Below are 19,301 nucleotides of genomic sequence, written 5' to 3'. Positions count from 1 at the left end.
TGCTTATCTCTTTCCCTTACTGCAATTTCCATCTGCTTTAGAGGCCTCAGGAAGTTGAGTTTGTCTTTAAAAAAAGAAATTTAAATTGAAGTAACTACCAATTATTATGTCAATAGTACACTGGGTTAGCATAAATTATATTCAAACCTCATTTTAACCTATAGCATCAATCAGCTCTTTTATCAAAACTGTTACTGAGAGCCCCTAGAAGGTAAGTCCCCAAATCCTTGAGGAGAATACATTAAAATTAACAAAGGGAAGAAGAAAGGGGTCTGAAAACGGCATAATCATGATCATAAACCCTGGAGTAATTAATGCATTGCTTTATAAGAATGAATATTTACACTTCAGTTGAGAGGTATGTAGGAATTCTAGGTGAGATGACTGATCATCTCACCTAGAATTCCTACATACCTCTCATCTAACCTAGAAATACATTTTCTGTATTTATTCAGCTCTCGTTAGAGAATAAACAGGCATTTAGCTAAATTATATATGAATTCAAGTATTTTCTTTCTTTCTTTACTCTACCAAAGATACCAGGCTAAAGAACTAACATATCTGTGTTCCTCAAGGGCCAATCAGGAAACATTGGGGTCTTCTATATTTGGTAATGTGAAAAAATTTATCAATGCACTCATAAGGATGTGCGTGGGGTCTGGGGAAACCAACAGGGAACAGAACAGAGTTCCAGACTAGGAACACTGGGAATCATAGCTTTAAGGAGCCTCGGGAAGGAAGTGGTTATTTACACCCACAAAGGGTAAGCTCTTAGGAGGTCAGCTTTAAGGCCACCTCACAGGAGTTATGATCTTCAGAGACGAAGCTAACCCCTAGTGCCTCAGCAAGGAGGGAGCCAAGAATAAACACCCCTTCTTCACTCTTCTGCATCCTACTGATGTCCTGCCTGCGCCTTCTATTGACAAATTCAACAGGAACTCAGAAGGCAAAGGAGCCCGTTAATGCAGTCTCTAAAGATCAGCTTTCTGGGGTACACAGCAGAGTGCAAGTTGAAAAAAAAAAAACGATATGCAGCACAAGGTCCACTATATACAGAACACCATTTAATAGGTTACTTACTACTTTGACTGGGATATATTTTGCTAATTCATTTAGATGAGCCAATCAGGTCAGTACTCTTATAATTACTGTAAGACGAAATAGACATTTTATACCCCAAACTCGACTGGAAATCCTCTTCTCAGTATCTGTTCTTGCTTCTCTGTTCCCTACCTTGGTCACTGTGATCACATCTACAACGGGGAGGACTTCATAAAAGAAGTAAGTTCACAGGTGCTGTAAAAACTGACTGGAGGGCAACCAGCTCAGATGAGGGAGGGTGAGGGAAAGCATCACAGGGGAACCAACAGGAGTTGAAGGGGGAGGAGGAAATATGCAGGCACAGATGGAGGAAGCTTGAACAGTTGTGGCACTTTCAGGGAACTCCACAAGTCCTGTCAGGCTGATCAATAAAGGGAGAGGAGGAGTAGACACGCAGAGCAGAGTTAATAATGAGGGAGGACTGGGGTCATGAAGGGTCTTGTAGTTTTAACAAAATGTCAAGACATTAAAGGATGTTAATGGCTCAGAAATATCACTCAGCAGGATGGGGTGAGACTGGAGACAGGGAAACCATTCTGGACATTTTATAAGGATGCAGGTGAGAGAAGGTGGGTAGACTAATAGGCTAGCGTGGAGGAATGGATGGGGGTGTGTGTCTTTGGAGATCTATTACAGAGGACTGAAATGGTGAGAACTGTCAGGACTTGGTGACTCATGACTGTTGAGGGGGAGGGAGAGGGACGGCTGGCTTCTGGTCTGAGAGAGGCCTTTTGCTATTGTTCTACAACTTTCTGTGAGGCCCCAAGACCCAGATATACTTCCCAGAACCTAGAAGATGATCAAATTGTTACTTATCTCAATGTATTACATCATGAACCAATATGATAGAAATGAATTTTCTAAAATATCCTTTGCAGGTTCCTTCATGGACATAAAATCTATGGCTATATATGAAATGTGTCAGATATTTTTCACAGCTGTCTGTTTTGTATACATTCAGCATCTAGTCTGTACATTTGTGGTCAATGTAACAAATTCATCTGATAATCACTGATGTGGCAACTACTATGTAGATAGTTTAGGTATTGTAGTTATTTTGTGAAGGATTAAAGGGAAAATTTTGAAAATATTTGGAAAACAAATCATCCTCTGACAATGGCCTTACTTTTCTTTGGTAGGTTTTGTCTGACCTATTTAGCTATAGGATCATTTTAGCTTAACATATTTGGCTAAATCCTGAAGAAATAATGTTTCTCCTACATTAAGAAGCATTAAGGTCATAGAGCTAAAGGTCATAGATCTAAAGTGTGGCTTTTTCCTCTAGTATTGAGTTAAAATATTTCTGTATAATGAGAAAACACTGTCTACATTAATTGGCTTTGCTTTGGAACGCTACCTCCCGACAGTAATCCTCACCTGCAAGAATTAAGAAAGAGAAGTAACCCCGTGTGCATGCGCGCGTGCACACACACACACACACACACACACATCACTTTAATTTCTGTAACATGGCAACATTCCTAAAACCAGAAATTATGTGTGAAAGAAGACTAAAGAACCAGAAGAAATGTGCTTCCATCCACCCTGCTTAACTCTTCCTAGAAACAAAGATAAGAAACAAAATGAAAAATCCATTCCTTTCGGAAAATGAGTCTTTAACCTATGGGCTGGTTTATTTTGAAAAGGAATTGGATTCTGGTCCCACATATCACACACTCAAAATATAATATCATGGTCTCATCTTCCACTAAATACATTGCTATGACTTTTAAGCAGAGGGAACACTTAACAAGAAGCAACCTAGGGGAGGGACAATCTAACTCAGACATCAATAATTCATTTATCAGAAATAGGAGTAGTGGTATGAAATGCCAGGAGGCTGTTTCATTTATAGGGAGGCATTTTCTATTTTAAGCCTAGAACAATGCAGTCAGCTTTATTCAGCTAAGTAATATGAATGAAGGCAAGGATGATAAGTAGTCTGGACTCCTCTAATAATGCTATTTCTTTAGCATCAGTTATTTAGATCTGACACACCACCATTTGGGGACCTGAAAAAGTGACAAGAAAGGGATTTTAATAACTTTTGTACACCAGAGGCGATTACCTTCACCCCAAAGCTTCGGCACTAGAAATGTAATCATGTAAGTCTAAGATAAATGATTTGCATGAAGTTATGAGGGTACATTCCCTCTTAGTACTAAAAAATGCTTCCAATGTTACACCTTCTTAGTAAGTTATCTCCCAACTCAACCCATTAGTTAGTAGCCTCTATTGTTTCACCATCATGTCCCTCAAGCATTTAGCACAGCATTGTTTACAAAGTGGGATATCAATGAATACCTGTTGACTGAATGAACAAATAGAGCCAAGTATGAAATAACATCAAATATGCTCTGAAGCCTGCTGGTCAGAGTGCACAATGAGGAGGCAGTTGCATAGCACATGCCTCAACTTCCTTATTCTGATGATGATTAGAAATTCCTCCCCTTCACTAACTTACATCAAATTTAAGGGCTCATGCACCACTGATGGAGGTGGGGAAATGGAATTAAAGAAAAGCAGATTTACTGTAGACTGAATCATTCAGAGCTCCCAGACCCTAAAGAAGCAGACAGACCTAATTAAACCTCTAACCTTGGAAATAAAGACCTCCAAGAGTTAGTTCAGACTTGAAATGTTCATATGCATATATATTTTGAGATAATTGTAATTTTTAACTGATTATTTATCAAGAACTGGATAAAGGAATAGAGCACATAATTATAATAATAATGGCTATAATTATCTAGCTCCTATTATACAGTCATCAGTATGTTTGGTGTTTTACATATTTTATTGCTACTCTTTACAAGTATTATTATGTCCACTTTAGAGATTAAAAAAAGGTACTAAAGCTCAGAGTCATTAAGCTCAAAGACTATAAAGATAATCAAGGAGAACCAAGGCTAAAAGTCAGCTCTTCAAACCCAAAACCACTCTTATTTCCTGATGGCAAGTGACCTCTCTTCAAACAGAATTATTTGTCTATGGATCCACATTTAAAGAGAGATCCATTACTCATATCTATAATTATGGTCTAAGGAACAGAGAGGATATATTAACCCTAAATGCCTGAATACATGCTTATAGTTGGCTAAAAAACAAGCCAGCACTTTTGAAAGGAGATAAAGGGACATCTGATGTCCCAAGTAACTGGTGACTTTTGTAAAACAGAGGTGGTGCACTGGGGTTACACCTCTGAAAATGCCATATTTCACTGTCAAGACTACAAATCTAAGCACACAACTGGAACAATACCTGTGCCCTCCAATAATCAATCAGATCCACACCATATTCAGTGAACCACGGACAGTGCTTAGAATGGGCCAAAACAGGATACCTGAGAACACCTCAGAGTAAGCAGGACCATGGTGATTCTCTTGCAAAAATCTTGGGGAGTCGCCAAGTTTGAAAGGAATCCTCATCAAGAATATTTTTTGAAAAGCAGACTGTAAAAAGCTATCAAAGTCAATACTCAAAGAATTGTCATTACATATAGGCTTTGTGAATAGCAATGTTAGTCACGGGTCAGACCCATCCTTGGAGAACACCCCCTAGAGTTTCAGTGCAAAAACTCAACACATGTAGATTCAGACAGAACTGGCTACAGGGCACAATACATTTTCATTTTCTACCTATAGCCCCTCTTGTCTCTCAACATCCTGTACTAGGACACTTTGGGTGTTAACATGACCTAGACTTTCCTATAGCCTTCCTGTTTCTTTTTTGTCTATGTAATTGTTGATGGGATAAATTTAGCTAATGGATATAATACAATCAGTTCTGCTATAATGCTTGCCTTGAAAACGCACATTTTTTGATTGTATAGCTCATCAACCAATCAACAATGGCTGATATGTTAAAGGCTAATTTGAACATAATGGGAAATTTGCATCTGTTTTGGCACACTTTTGTCCCAGAAATTCTAGGTGAATGTAGAAAACACATTCAGCTGCACTAAACCCTGTAGAAATGCACAAAACACACAAAGCTACACACCACAGGAGCACAGTGGCCCACACTTGTCCACACTGGGAGTGGTTACTTCCTATATAATTTCAGATCATTCTCCTTCCACTCACTTTGCAATGACTTGCAAGCTGCCATGCTTCCTCCCAAAGGTCATCCTGGTGGGTGTCCTCCACTCTGCTTAACTGTCCCCTTTTCCCTCTTAGCCTATTTTGTAATTTTCCTCTCAATTCTCCATTCTTTGTAAAAATTTTAATCTTTGTCTGTTTTTTTCCTCCTTTTCTTTTGCACATAGAGAAGCAGGCATGTAAATAGGAGCTAATGTAATGGACACACACTTCCACAAGCAAACTTCAGGTTTTTTTCAAGATAAAGTGTCATAGTTATTGTTTTATATATTTCTTAACCAATCCACATGGATAAAATTGGGCTGTTGTATTTAATAGGTCCCTATCATTTCTGTGTATGTCACTGATGAAGTTTTTGAGTGTTGAGCTCCAACTCCATTTTCTTATTATTCTGTAATTTGAGATTTTGCAGAGTGCAAGTATTTCTAGGAATGCATATGTCACATTATAACAGAATGGGCTGTATATTGAAATTTATCAACGATGACTTTTTAAGTATTGAAGCTTCAAGTTTCTTCTTCAGTGATTCATGCTAGTTTGTAAATTAGGTTAAATACATTAGCTCACATTGCCTCAATTATAATCCTTGGTGTGGAATTTACTACAACTTTAAACAGTGTAATCTAAACAGCAATGACCAAGTCTGAAAGAAAATGATCCAATTTAATTTACTTTCCTTACTCTTTCTGCTTAGAAAGTTCTGGAAAATTCTATCTACATCAATTTGCATATGCATGCTTTCACCACTAAATCTGATCTGTAATATTTACTCAGTTGTTAATATTAACAAACAGCATATTTTCCACAGCAACTTTAGCGAGGCTTCTTGGTCGATGGTAAAAAGAGAAAAAGAGAACCCATGTACAGTCACAATTATCTAGGTCATATAGTTTTATCTAAACTTACTGACTTACTTAATCAAATAATACAAGCTGAGAAATTTTTCCCTAAAGGAAAGCTCAGGCTGGAAATAGTACATAATAAGTGGGCACAACACCTCTCTTTGGAACTGCTGCAATTCCCAAACTAAACACGTACATAAAAATTCAAATGATAGTATCTAAATCACAGCATTATCTTGCAGGAGCTTTGCAGTAAAAGGAAAAAAGTTAATGTGACCTATAGATTAGAAATATCTACTAATCTTTTAAAGAATCTAGGTCATCATGAACAAGAAATACCATCCCCATTTACTTTCTGAAGAATATCAAGATATTTTGTTATGAAATAGATGTGCATCTTCATTTGCTTTCACAAAATCTACTGTACTAACTGGAAAGTGACAATGTGGTTAAATGGGTTTCTATGGTTCTTGACTATGGAGATAAGAAACGTTTTTTTACATGGCAAACCTTACAAGCAGTATTTCAGGTATATTAGTGGAAAAAACAATCACTGCAAAGAGGAGAGGAAAGAGACTTCAAGCACAGTATTCAATCAAATTTGTTGAATTTAACAGAGTAAAGTAACTCTTTCGGGGGATACTTTGTTTTGCCTCTCTCTTTAGCACCCCATCCCTAAACAAATGGGTCACAGGTCAATTACCTCTTGAAGGGCACTTGAAGGGCAATATTCCCCAGCTGCTGCACCTTCAAGATTTGGACATGCTAAGTCATTCCCAAAAGTCTCTCTTTCTCTCTTTCTTTCTCTCTCTCTCTCTCTCTCTCTCGCTCTCTCGCTCTCTCTCTCGCTCTCTCTCTTTCTGTCTCTCTGTCTCTGTCTCTGTCTGTCTCTCTCTCACCATTCTTTCTCAATTTGCAACCATTCTTAACATATGGACCATCCCTTTTTATTACCCAGAAGATATAGTGCAAAGACACTTGTTTCTCTTAGAGCAAATTAAGGATCTTTTGTTACCAAGGATTTCCAAGAAAAAAAATATTTCCTTCAGCAGAAGCAGAAAAGCAAAAACTCCTTGGCAGCCACAAGCCAACTACCCCTCACTTGGGCCTTACTTGTTCTCGTTGCTTGCATCGTAACGAGGCATTGGGTCCAAGTCATTCCCATTCACGTCACAACTGGCCAGAGCATCCTATGGCCACAGAGGAGAGAGCAAGAGAAGGGAGACAGCCAGTCATTAATTAGCCATTAACCTGAAGGCTCATGCATTCTTAAGCACATTTCTGCAAGAGAGTAATGAGATTAAATAATACATTCACGGTTCAGTGGGATCAGGATGCCTTGTTCAGTAATAATCAGTTCAGTAAAATGTTCAGTAAAATCTTGTTCAGTAAAATCTTGTTCAGTAAAAATGTTGCATTTTTCCCCCGCCACAGACCAAAGAAGTGCCCAGTCCATTCTTGCCAACACTTTTGCTCTCAGACCAGAGTTGGCCTTTCACCAATTTTTTTCAAATATGTCCTCTATTACCACCTTTTCTGTGAAGTACTCCTGGATTACTACCTAGAAGCAAAGTGATTTATGCTCCACGGATTCTGCCTCTATCTCCATTTCTCAAGTGTGCAAATTCCTTAGCAAAATTCAAAGATTTTTTTTTAAAGACAAAAATCATTCACAAAAAATTGGCAGGTAAATTAAAAGTCAGTATTATAAATTTATTATCTCAGATATGTTATGATCTCTATTAGGCAATATCTGTCTGGTTTCAGATGTTTTATCTAGTATAAAAAAAGTTTACACTTCAAATTTTTTACTAATACCCAATGGCCTTATCAAAACAATGAACAAAGTTCTATTATATGTCAAGGTTTCAAAATGAGGCAAAAATATCTCTGAAACCAAATTTATATCACTATAGATAGAACTAATTTAGAATTTTTTGAATTTTCTGATGCTTTATGATAATACCTGATTTCAGTCTTAGTGAAAGTAATTGCAACCTTTGTATACTATCTTAATCAAAGGCTTTTCTTTCTGAAAGTAACTTATGGTACATACAGTCTGAAATGTTTAGGGGGAATTAAGCAAAATACACATTACATATAAAAATGGTAAGTCCCTGTTTCTTGTACAAAGGGGGACATGTAGCCCCTTAGTGGTCATTAAAGCATGGAGTGTAGCTAGTGTAACTTACTAATTTTACTTATAAGGAAAGAGAGGCCCTAGGCAGGTTAAGTAACCTGGCCAAAGGCAAGAAACAAATTGTCTGTGGAACCAAGACTTGGAACCCAGGCCAGCTATCTGATACCCCATCCAATATACTATTCTCGACTCCTCACAGCTCTGACATGAGGAGAACTGACAGGGTACCAGTACTGCTAATTACACAAATACATTCTGGAATTTTCTTTCAAGGGGGTTAATAAAATGGAAAAAATAAAGAATGCAATTACAATTAGGTTAAACTTATTTGTATTTAATCAAATACAGTCTAATGCAGTGGGGAGCAGGAACACACAATAAAAAACAATTGTAAATGACAAGAAAGACTTCTTTGCTAGGAGATAGGTAATCAGAGTTCTACAGGACCCAAATTAACTCATTTTAGTCTTCAGGCCTCGGTTTCTGCCCTATCAAATGAGGAGACAGAGGTGAAGTTCTGTTTTAGCGGTAAAATCCTATGTTGGGAAAAGACACAAGTTGATCTGAGTGTGCTTGGAGGCAGGGTGAGGGCAGCCACTCAAATGTTCTGCTCAAATAAGAACTAAATGAATGTGCAGTTTCTTCATTTTTTTTAAACCTTAAAGTCATCTAATTAAGAAGAAATTATTTCAATTTCTTTTACAATTTTATTGTAAAAAATTAATTTGTGAAGTTTCTTGGCTGAATTTTTAAAACAAAAAAGGGCAATAGGTAGAATACCAGGAGGAAAACTAGTCGAAGTTGATGCAAGTGTAAGGTGATATTGGGTGGTCTTGTGTGAAGGGATGTTTTCATAGGTCAGAAATGTGGGTGACTGTGGGAGGCAGTGATAGTTTTGGAAGTGTCAAGGAAATGGATTTGGAAGTGTTGTATTTGCAAAGATAAAATGGAGCCTTTTTGGGTTTGAGCAACAAAAGAAAAACTAATTTAAGAGAAATTAACAGTCATAAAATAAGTGAGACTGAGCAAATGAGAAACACTAGAGAAAATACATGGCAATTTCTACATCAATTGTTTCATGAGGGAGAGAGAGTCCAGAGAAGCGGTGGACATAGAGAAACACACACATTGAGTCCCACTAGCAGAGAAACCAAGCCTTCCCATGCCGTATCCTCTCTGAGTGAGTCTAGGACAACCTCCTTTAGGGCCACTGATGTGTCCACCATTTACTGAGGAGCAAACAGGAGAGAGAGGCGACAGGCATGCTAGGATGGCAAGTCCTTGGTGCTGATGTGTAGAGGGAACCGACGGGCTAGGCCCATCTCAGAATTCTCTGCCACCTCAGGGCACAGTGGGATGGGCTTGGCTTGCTGAAGTCATTCCCTTAGTGACCATGAACTGGAACACAGAAGAGAAAGAGCTGAGGAGATGTAGTACTCCCAGTTATAGCCCAGGATTCTCTGTGGGACCCTTCCATAAACACGAGGTAATGCTTCCCACCCTGGCCCATGACTTTCCTCCCTAAGGGTCAATATGAGTCCTGTAAGGGGACATGGACTTCACCATTATTTAGAGCTGTTTGTATTTTCAAGGATATGAGAGGAAACTTGTAAGCTGATAGAAAAATCACCAATGTGAAGAGAAACTTTTTTCAATACCAACATGAAGGAAAACTCACATAAGCCAGAATTTTGAAATTAAAAGGAATCATGAAGGAATAGAGAGAGATGTTGGTAAAAGCAATTGAAGTTTAAGTGGGTATGTAGGGATATCAGGGTTCCTGGGTGGAAACAGTTGTAAATAGAAAAGAGGTGAGAGGAGAAATCAGGAGACGGTGTGAGTGGGAGCCGCAGGAGTCTCTGCTGAGCCCTGACAGGAATCAGAGAGTTGTCACTGGCACATAACAGGGAATCACTGCAGGCTCTTTAGTGACAAAAGAAATGTTTTAGGGAGAACATCGAGGTATCAGGCAACACGAATTTGGAGCAGATAATGGCACATTGGGAGATAATTATGGAACTTTTCACCAAACTTAGGGAGGAGAAGCTGATGGAAGGGACAATTCTGAAGAGTAGAAGACAGAGGGGTCACTGACACATTTCCAGGCAGTGAATATCACGGTGCTAGAACAGACCAGAGACCCCTGAGGCAAAACCCGACCTATGTCTGGGAACAAGCTACTCCTTGCCCTGCCCACCCTGCAGTGGGCACAGGATAACATGATCACAGTTGTCTATGAAAGTACTGAGTTCCAGCACTTTCGCTTGCTCTGTGGCTGTGGGCTCATCTTATGTTCTCTCTGAGTTCTGGAATTGCTGTTCTTTCATAAGAAAAAGAATTTACTGATTCCTAAGGACTGCTGAGATGCTGATTATTAGTGTCCTTTAAAAAAAGGAGGCAGAGAGAGAAAGAGACCAGCGGAATAACTTGAGAAAAGTTCTAAATACTGTTTTCTCCATAAAAGAAACAAAGTGCTGCCTGGCTGTGTGCATGAGATGTTGAGAAGAGCGGTTATTGTCTGTAGCCGATGGCTTTGGTGGTGGGGTTTCTGTTACCTTATCATCTGCTTTTTGTCGTCAGAACATCAAAGGCACTTGAAAATTGAAAGCATTATCTCCTGAGTGCGTCTCCTACTGAGAGTGCATCTCTTACGTACAAGACAGGGCCAATATATAGAGACTGTTGTATCTGTTTGCTGCATTTTTCAGTAGTTTCCCCCCTTTTTGATAATCCTACCACGCGTTCCCTTGCGTCCAAGGAGGGAAGGTGTTCTGACCACAGCAAACACTCACATAGTTTTGCATCAGATCTGGATGGGTTCTCTCAATGCCATCGTCCAGGATGGTGACCACAATGTTCTTTCCCGTGTAACCTCTCTTCCAGGCTCCTTCAATATTCATGTCTGATTGGCAGGGATGTGTGTTGTCACTGCAGTGCTAAAGGAGGAAGAGGGAAAATTGGACATTGCAGATTACCAAATAGTGAGGAGATGGGAGAATTACCTACTTGTTAAGATAATGCATTAAAAATTAACAGAAATTTGGTGGATTGCTTATTAAAGTAGAAGCATGGATCTTTAGCATGATAACAGGGGAAGGTAGAAGGGTTAATGTGGGAAGGCAAGTAAAAGAGAAATCTCTTGTGCCAACTCTGACCTGTTCTGATATCACTGATCCTTTGGGAAAACATAACAAAATAAAGTATATTTCAACAGCAGAATAATGGACATATCATTTTATTATCAATGACATACAAAATGGCACTGTAGCATTTCATTTCTAAATCCACACTAAGTAACTGAAGAGCACATACTTTATTATTTCTTAACTGGCCACCTAGAAGCCAATCCAGCTACAAATGAGGACTAACTCAGGCAACTTTTGTACAGCGCCACAAGAGGTGTGTGACTGTGAGAAACCCATGGACAAGAAAAAATAAGTTTTTCAATTTCCTTTCAATAAAGTAACAATGGCTGTCATACCATAGTTTGTAGGGGGTAGACACTCATTCTGCACTACTTTGAAAAGGGAAGAAAAATAGTGCAAAGTCCAGAAAGGTGACATACACAGGAAAATGTGTATGAGTGTTTCAAGGGGTGGGCTGCAGAAACATCGAATCTTAGCTCATTATGTATTGTGTTACAATGGCTACAATATACAAATATATCGAGAAATAAATTAAAGAGGAGCTCATCCTAATAGATCATGTTTCCCCAAAAATCAGACCTAGCCAGACCATCAGCTCTAATGTGTCTTTTGGTGCAAAAATTAATATAAGACCGGGTCTTATTTTAATATAAGACACAGTCTAATTAATATAATATAATTAGTATAATTAGTATAATTAACATAATATAGTATAATATAACATAATATATTAATATAACATAATACCCAGTCTTATTTTAATATAAGATCAGGTATAATATGACATTAATATAATGTAATATAATATAATACCAGGTCTTATATTAATTTTTGCTCCAAAAGACGCATTAGAGCTAATGGTCCAGCTAGGTCTTATTTTTGGGGAAACACGGTACTGTACTAGCATTCATCCAATCCACATAATTATTCCTTCAAAGTTCCATCTCTTTGAAATATCTCTCTGAGTAATATTGTCAGCTTCTTCAGACTCAGTAGAGGAACAAAGAAAAAGAGAGGTACTGTAACATAATGCCACAGCAACACAAGCCACCCAAGTCTGTCACCATTCACTATTTTCTTCCTGCTTTGTAATAGTTCAGCATTTTGGGACATGAGCTTTGCATGCTGTAAGCATAATGGAGACCCTACTGCCATTGATTCATGGAACATACACTTCATTGAGCAGCTACTACATGCTGGGTTTGGCAGTGAATGGGCAGATGAGCTCCCTGTCCTAATGACCCCTGTACAGGGGAGACACAGACAACAAACAACCACGACCACTCAAAGCACTGCTAATGTTGTAAAGGAATTAAAGAGGGTGATAGGATGGTGAATGCTGAGGGGTCTGAATATACCACTTTAGATGGGATGTTCAGAAAATGACTCCAGTCTCTGAGAAAGTGAAACATGAGCTGAGACATGACTGATGAGAAAGAGTTCATCTGTCCAAGAGCCTAAAGACCAGTGTCTTGGTAGAGAACATGGCAAATGTAATCACTTTAATGTAGGAAACAACTTAGCACACTGAAGAAAGAGAAAGAATGTGGGTATTCCTGAAGCTTAGTGAATGAGGGAGAGAATGGCAGGAAGGCAGCAAATTAGAAGGAAAACCAAAGTCAGGTCATCCAGGTCATTTGTAGCCATGACTTGGCTTTCATCTGAAGTATAACCTAAATGGAAGCTCATCTCTTTCCAAACTTCGTCCCTCAAAAGCAAATGGTAACTAGTCGCAGATACCTCTGATACCCCCGACATAAATTTAATAATCTAGTCTCTAAATGAGACTGCCTTTTGTTGAATGTTACAAACACACTTGAGTAGTTTCAAGGAATCATTCTAACAAAGAATGTACCCATTTTTCACCACAGATAATATTAATTTGATAGAAAACAGGGGCTTATCTATTTTATGAATATTTACATCTTTTTCTCCCTTGCTTGACTTGTTTCTGGCACTTGAGGCCCTGTACACACACACTCTACTACTACACTGATCCAAATTCCACTTTGCCCATCTCTCCCCAGTTTTCCGGGCACAGCTCACGACCTACCTCCTCCCACAAAGCCTCTTCGTTTTCTTTAGCTGACTCGTCTGTCTCATCCCCTGCCCTGAACTTAGGGTCGGTCTCTCTGTCTCTCTGTCTCTGTCTCTGTCTCTGTCTCTCTGTCTCTGTCTCTGTCTGTCTGTCTGTCTGTCTGTCTCTCTCTCTCTCTCTCTCCACAATCCAATCCCTAACTCACTGAATTCTCCTGAACTGCTTTGACTATTAAATTTTGTGTATAAATTTTGTCTTCTTCATAGAAGACTATGCATTAAAACAAGTAGGATTTAAACCAACTAGGATTTCAGTAAATATTGGCTGATTGCTTGCAGGCTAGAAGTGAGATTATTATATCCTCAACTTTATTTCCAAGTTCACAACTGTCATTGTGCTTCCTGCTGCAACCTCGTCAGAGATACCTAGCTAGCTAATGCTTGGTTAACGATCACAAAAGAAATAGTGCAGATTTCCAAAATGCCTCGTTTTTATGAAGTCTCATTCTAGCCAAGACCTTGTCTCACCAAGTACTTTAATTTAACACAAAGCAACCTTGACAGGTTTCCATTTCATTTTTTCTATTTCCAAACCTGCTCTGGCAACCCGTGGTATCATTTGTGACACGAAGTAATGTTAATGTGGCCAAGAGGTGGGCCAGAGGAAGGAAACGCACAGGAAATGGGTAACCCACAAATGGGATAACCGTCCTGGAGTGGAGGGATGCTGCCTGAAATTGTAATTATGAAAATTGAAGAAAACCAGCCGTCTATGGAAAACATGTGTGTTAAAAGTGGAGCAATTAGGTTTCTTTCTCCCACCTCTGCTTCTGTTGAATCTGACTTTACTATTAAATATTTTTGTACCACTTTTTTTTCTTTACATCGCCAAAATAGGTAGTATTGGTAGAAGGGGAAAAGGGGGAAATATCCAATTGATACTTTCACTTTGATAATCTAATATGGGGAGTATCTAAAAGGTCACGGGGGAAAAAAAGATACTCAGAACTTGAGGTGTTTCTTGCAAATAAGTAATAAAGCACTGTGATCAGGGCATTCAAGTGATAAGGTGGATAAAAACCTAGAGACCTAATTTTTCCTTATCGCATTTATTGCAACACATCTTTTAGGAAATCACCAGGTTTCTATTTGAATAGTTTCAATGACAGGGAGTTCAATTCTTTACTAAATAGCCAATGATGTGTTGGTAAGCCAGTTATTAAAAAATAATTCCTTATTTACAGTGTTTGCTAATTTCCATGGTGTGAGTATTCACATGGGCAGTTTTAAACTACCACTCTCACAAAATTCCTGAATGTGTAACAATAAGTTTTCATGAGCTGTTAGAAGGCGGATCCAGCATACCACTGGAAAGAGCTCACTCCATTGTTAGTCTTGCTCCATCCACTGCTGATGAAGTCATCCCTTCCAATGGGTCTGACATCTGCTCTTCAGTACTTGGGAACTTCTGGGAAGTGTCTAGTCTTAGTTATCCCCTTCACAGATTCAGGCAATACTTTTACTCCCTCTTGCATTTATTTGGAGAAGATCTTTCTTTCATGTTGCTTTCCTTTCTCAAGGCTACCTAAAGAAATTGACCTTGAATTTTTGTGAGGCCACAAGCTGATGGGCTCTCCTTGGGAAACAAACGTAGAGATTCTGTGACTCCAAAACCAAAGATGCCTTCACAGGATTTTGAAAACCTAAACTAAGCTAGGGAAGTGTAAGACATTTATTATTATATTTATGAGTCAATTTGATGGACTTCTTTTGCCCTTTGTTATCACACACACACACACACACACACACACACACACACACACACACACAAATAAAATAAATAAATAAATAAATAAATAAATAAATAAATAAATAAAAAACAAACAAAAAAAAACTTCTGGCCAAAATAGATCCAATGTTAAATTATTCAAAGATGATTATTCAATTTGTGGATTTTCCAGAAAGTCCAAAGAAGCCCAGTATGTTTCACCACCGCCAAACTCAGCACAACAGCTAAAGACACTAACTAGGAGAATCAGGCAGAGGAAAGGTTAAATTCCACCTCTGCTACTTTTGACTGTATGACTGCCAAGTTACCTAAAGTTTTAAAAGCTGATCTGTGATTTGACTGCAGAGAACTGCTATAAAGATTAAAGATAAAAGTACATAAGAAATGAGTGCTGTTATTATGCTCATGTTTTTGTTGATAAGAGCACATTCCTGGGCGGCATGTATGTTCCTAACAGTTTATAGAAGAAGACCTTGGGTTATTTTTTGTTTTTGTTTTTTTTTTTTAAAGGAGAGAGAGATTGCTACAAAATAATGAGATGATGGTTTTCTTCATTTTCTGGAGAGGTTGATTAGGAAATGTGAAAGGGCAATTGATCATTTGTAAGGATAGTTGTTAGAAAGTGAATCCAGCACACCACATTTTTCACATTTGGGGCTGGAAACTGGAGATGGGGTATAGGAGGAGAGAACAGTGTCCAATTATTTTCTGGTACATTGGTTAAATGGCCTTCTATGAATCACTGTGTTTTACTCCATGCATTTATACCAGCATTCCAACTCTGCTAGAATTATGGTTCATATCTACTGTAACATAATTTTGACAGAGGATCATTTCTCAGTTACAAAATTTGAAGAAAAAAAACGTCAGAAAATAACAGATGTTACGCAAATAAAAGCTTGGTGAATAAGCCTATACAGAGGAAATGAGAATAAATCCACTTCGTAACATGCTACTCAAAATTGAGGATCAAGAAATTGAGGCAGTATAATTAACTGATCTTTGACAAAGGAGCAAAGACAATACAATGGGTCAATGACAGTCTTTTCAACAAATGTGCTTGAACAACTGGATATCCAAATGCAAAACAAAAAACAAAAAACAAAAATACAATCTAGACACAGACTTCACATCCTTCACAAAAATTAACTCAAACTGGATCATAGACCGAAATATAAAAGTGCAAAACTAAAACTCTTGGAAGATAACGTAGGAAAAAACCTAGATGACCTTGGGTATAATGCCTCTTTAGATACAATACCAAAGGCAAACTCCGTGAAAGAAATAATTGAAAAGTTGGACTTCATTAAAATTAAACATGATTGCTCTGTGAAAGACAATGTCAAGAGAATGAGAAGACAAGCCATGGACTAGGAGAAAACATTGGCAAAAGATACACCTGATAAACAACTGTTACCCAAAATACACAGAGAATTCTCAAACTCAAGAAAACTATTTAAAAAATCAGCCAAAGACTTTAACAGACATTTCATCAAAGAAGATATACAAATGGCAAATAAGCATGTGAAAAGATGCTCCACATCATATGTCATGAGAGAAATGCAAATTAAAACAACAATGAGATACCATGACACACCTACTAGAATGCCCCAAATCCAGAATCCTGTCATCACCAAATGCTGGTGAGGATGTGGAGCATCAGGAACTCTCATTCATTGCTGGTGGGAATTTAAAATGGTACAGTCACCTTGGAAGACTGTTTGGTGATTTCTTACTAAATTAAATATACTCTTACCATACAATCCAACAATTGCACTCTTTGGCATTTACCCAAATGATCTGAAATTTTATGTCCACATAAAAACCTGAACATGGATATTTATAACTGCTTTATTCATAATTGCCAATACTTGAAAGCAATCAAGATGTCTTCAGTAAGTGAATGGATAAATAAACTGTGCTGCGTTCAGATAGTGGAATATTATTCGGCACTAAAAAAAAATAAGCTCTCAAGTCATGAAAAGACATAAAGGAAACTTAAATGCATATTACTAAGTGAAAGAAGCCAATTTGAAAAGGCTACGTACTGTGTGATTCCAAGTATATGACATTCTGGAAAAAGACAAAACTATGGAGACAGTAAAAGGATCAGCGGTTGTCAGGGATTGGAGATGGGGGATGAATAGGCAGAGCACAGAGGACTTTTAGGGCAGTGAAAACACTTTGTATGATACTATAATGATAGATACATGTCATTATACATTAGCCCAAACCCATAGAATGTACAACACCAAGAGTAAATCATAAGGTAAACTATGGATTTTGGGTGTATGTTGTGTTAATATAGATTCATCAAATGTAACAAATGTACCATTGCAGTGGGAGATACTGATAATAGGAGTGATTAAGTGTGGGTGGGAGCTGGAAGTAGATGGAAAATCTTTATACCTTCCTCTCAATTTTCTGTGGAGATAAAACTTCTGTAAAAAATAAAATCTTAAAAAAATAAATGAAATAAAATAAAGAATTGAGGCAGAAAAGCCAAATGATACCTGGATGCTCCATGGATTTAGTTAAGTGAACAACATTTTTTATTTAATTTTGTGATCCTCTTTGAATCTTTCCAAACCTGAAACATCTTGAATTAGAGACTTTTAGTCCAAAAAATACTTATTTAATGAGGCCAAAAACAATGAGCCAACAAACAAATCTTGTCTCCTTTTAGGAATTTCTACATGTCTTATCTTAGTGTTTAGAGAACTGGTTTCAGCTATCTCACTGGCCTTACTGCTAAAGGGTAACCAGGGTTTCTAAAACATACTGGACATTTCTGAGACACTAAGTTTCACATGTATAGCCCACGGCACCTGCCAGGGTTCACACCATTCTTAAATACTTCAGGTCTAAAAACTGAGTTAGGGTTTAGAAATCTAGGTCTGAAACCACTGCATTTCTTCAATTTTCACACTACCTAGCAGTTCAAGTCATTGACACTGATCCACTACTTTTCATATTTCTAACCCAACTTTCGCTTCCAATCTGTCTCACTTTCATTCAAACAAAATTTTTATCAAGAGCTGGCCACGATATTCTCCCTATTCTCAAGTCCTGAAAGTCTAGTCTGTGTGACAAATAAGGAATTTTACAAAAACACATGTTAAGTATTACAGTGGGGGTTCTCAGGGTACTGTGAGAACATGGAACCTCGTCGGGCAAAGTGTAGAAAGGTTAAGAGCACATCCTAAAGAAAAATGACATTTAAGTTGAGCCTCCAAATATGAGGTGACCAGCCGAAGGACAAGCAGAGGATGAACAGGATATGTTTAGTTTTGGTAAGGATATAGAATAATCAAAGAGTGGAGTGTTAAAGGACCTGAAACCCAGAATAGATGGTAGATACAACGAGAGGTGATGGGGGATGAGAAAAATGAAAGAGATGAGACTGAAGAGGTAGTACAGGCAAGACTATAAATGTTCTTTTATGCCTTTATTTTTTAAGTGTGAATTTTCCCATAATTCAATGTAAAATCATTTAAGGGTTTTAAAATAGGGATTGACATGGTTTGGTTGTATAAAATCCATCTTCAACTTTAATTCCAAAGAGATACTCTTGATCTTCCCCCTCTGACTCCTATGAAGTTGCACATGTCCAGGGTTCTGTCTCCCCCATGCCAGTATATGGCATCTACGATGTCCCTACTTCTCCACAAACATCCATCAGCAAATCCTTCAAAACAGCTCTTGAACCTGACCTCTTCTCACCATCTTCATGGCTATACACTGATTCAAGCCACTATCATCTTGTACTCCTCTATAGTTTATTCTCCATGCAGCAGTCAAAGTGATCATTGTAAACTATGTCGGATTTATTCTCAATAAGGATTCCCAGTAAATTCCCAATCTCCAATGACTTTTTCTCACCCTTTCAATAATATCCCACGTCTGTTTCATGGCCTATAAAGTGCTTCATGATCTGACTGGGAAGCTGTCTCCCTGACCTCTTGACCTACCCCTTTTTTCCTTACTCATTCTATTCCACTACACTGTCCTCTTCCATCCAACACCACTCCCGTCTCAAGGCCTTGCTACTTGCTATTCTCTCACTGTAGAATTTTGTCCTTCAGATACCACATATGGTCAAATATCACCCCCCAGCAGCCTTTCCCTAATCAATCCATCTGAAAT

At 38.1% G+C, this 19,301-nt stretch overlaps 1 protein-coding gene across 3 annotated transcripts in view; it reads right to left on the bottom strand.

The window, feature by feature from the left end:
- The window catches only part of PCSK5 (proprotein convertase subtilisin/kexin type 5), a 405,671-nt gene that overhangs the window by 274,853 nt on the left and 111,517 nt on the right, over positions 1-19,301 (bottom strand). For all 3 annotated transcript variants that reach the window (XM_081067383.1, XM_081067381.1, XM_081067382.1), the window contains exons 4-5: positions 10,976-11,119; positions 7,157-7,233 (exon numbers count right to left, since the gene is read on the bottom strand). In XM_081067383.1, the coding sequence (XP_080923509.1) occupies positions 7,157-7,233; positions 10,976-11,119 (221 nt within the window). The remainder of the gene's footprint in view (positions 1-7,156; positions 7,234-10,975; positions 11,120-19,301) is intronic.

The sequence above is a fragment of the Rhinolophus hipposideros genome, assembly GCF_964194185.1.
Source record: "Rhinolophus hipposideros genome assembly, chromosome: 11".
NCBI classification, from domain to species: Eukaryota; Metazoa; Chordata; class Mammalia; order Chiroptera; family Rhinolophidae; genus Rhinolophus; species Rhinolophus hipposideros.
Note: the sequence above shows the minus strand (reverse complement) of the source record. Positions and strands in the feature narration are given on the sequence as shown.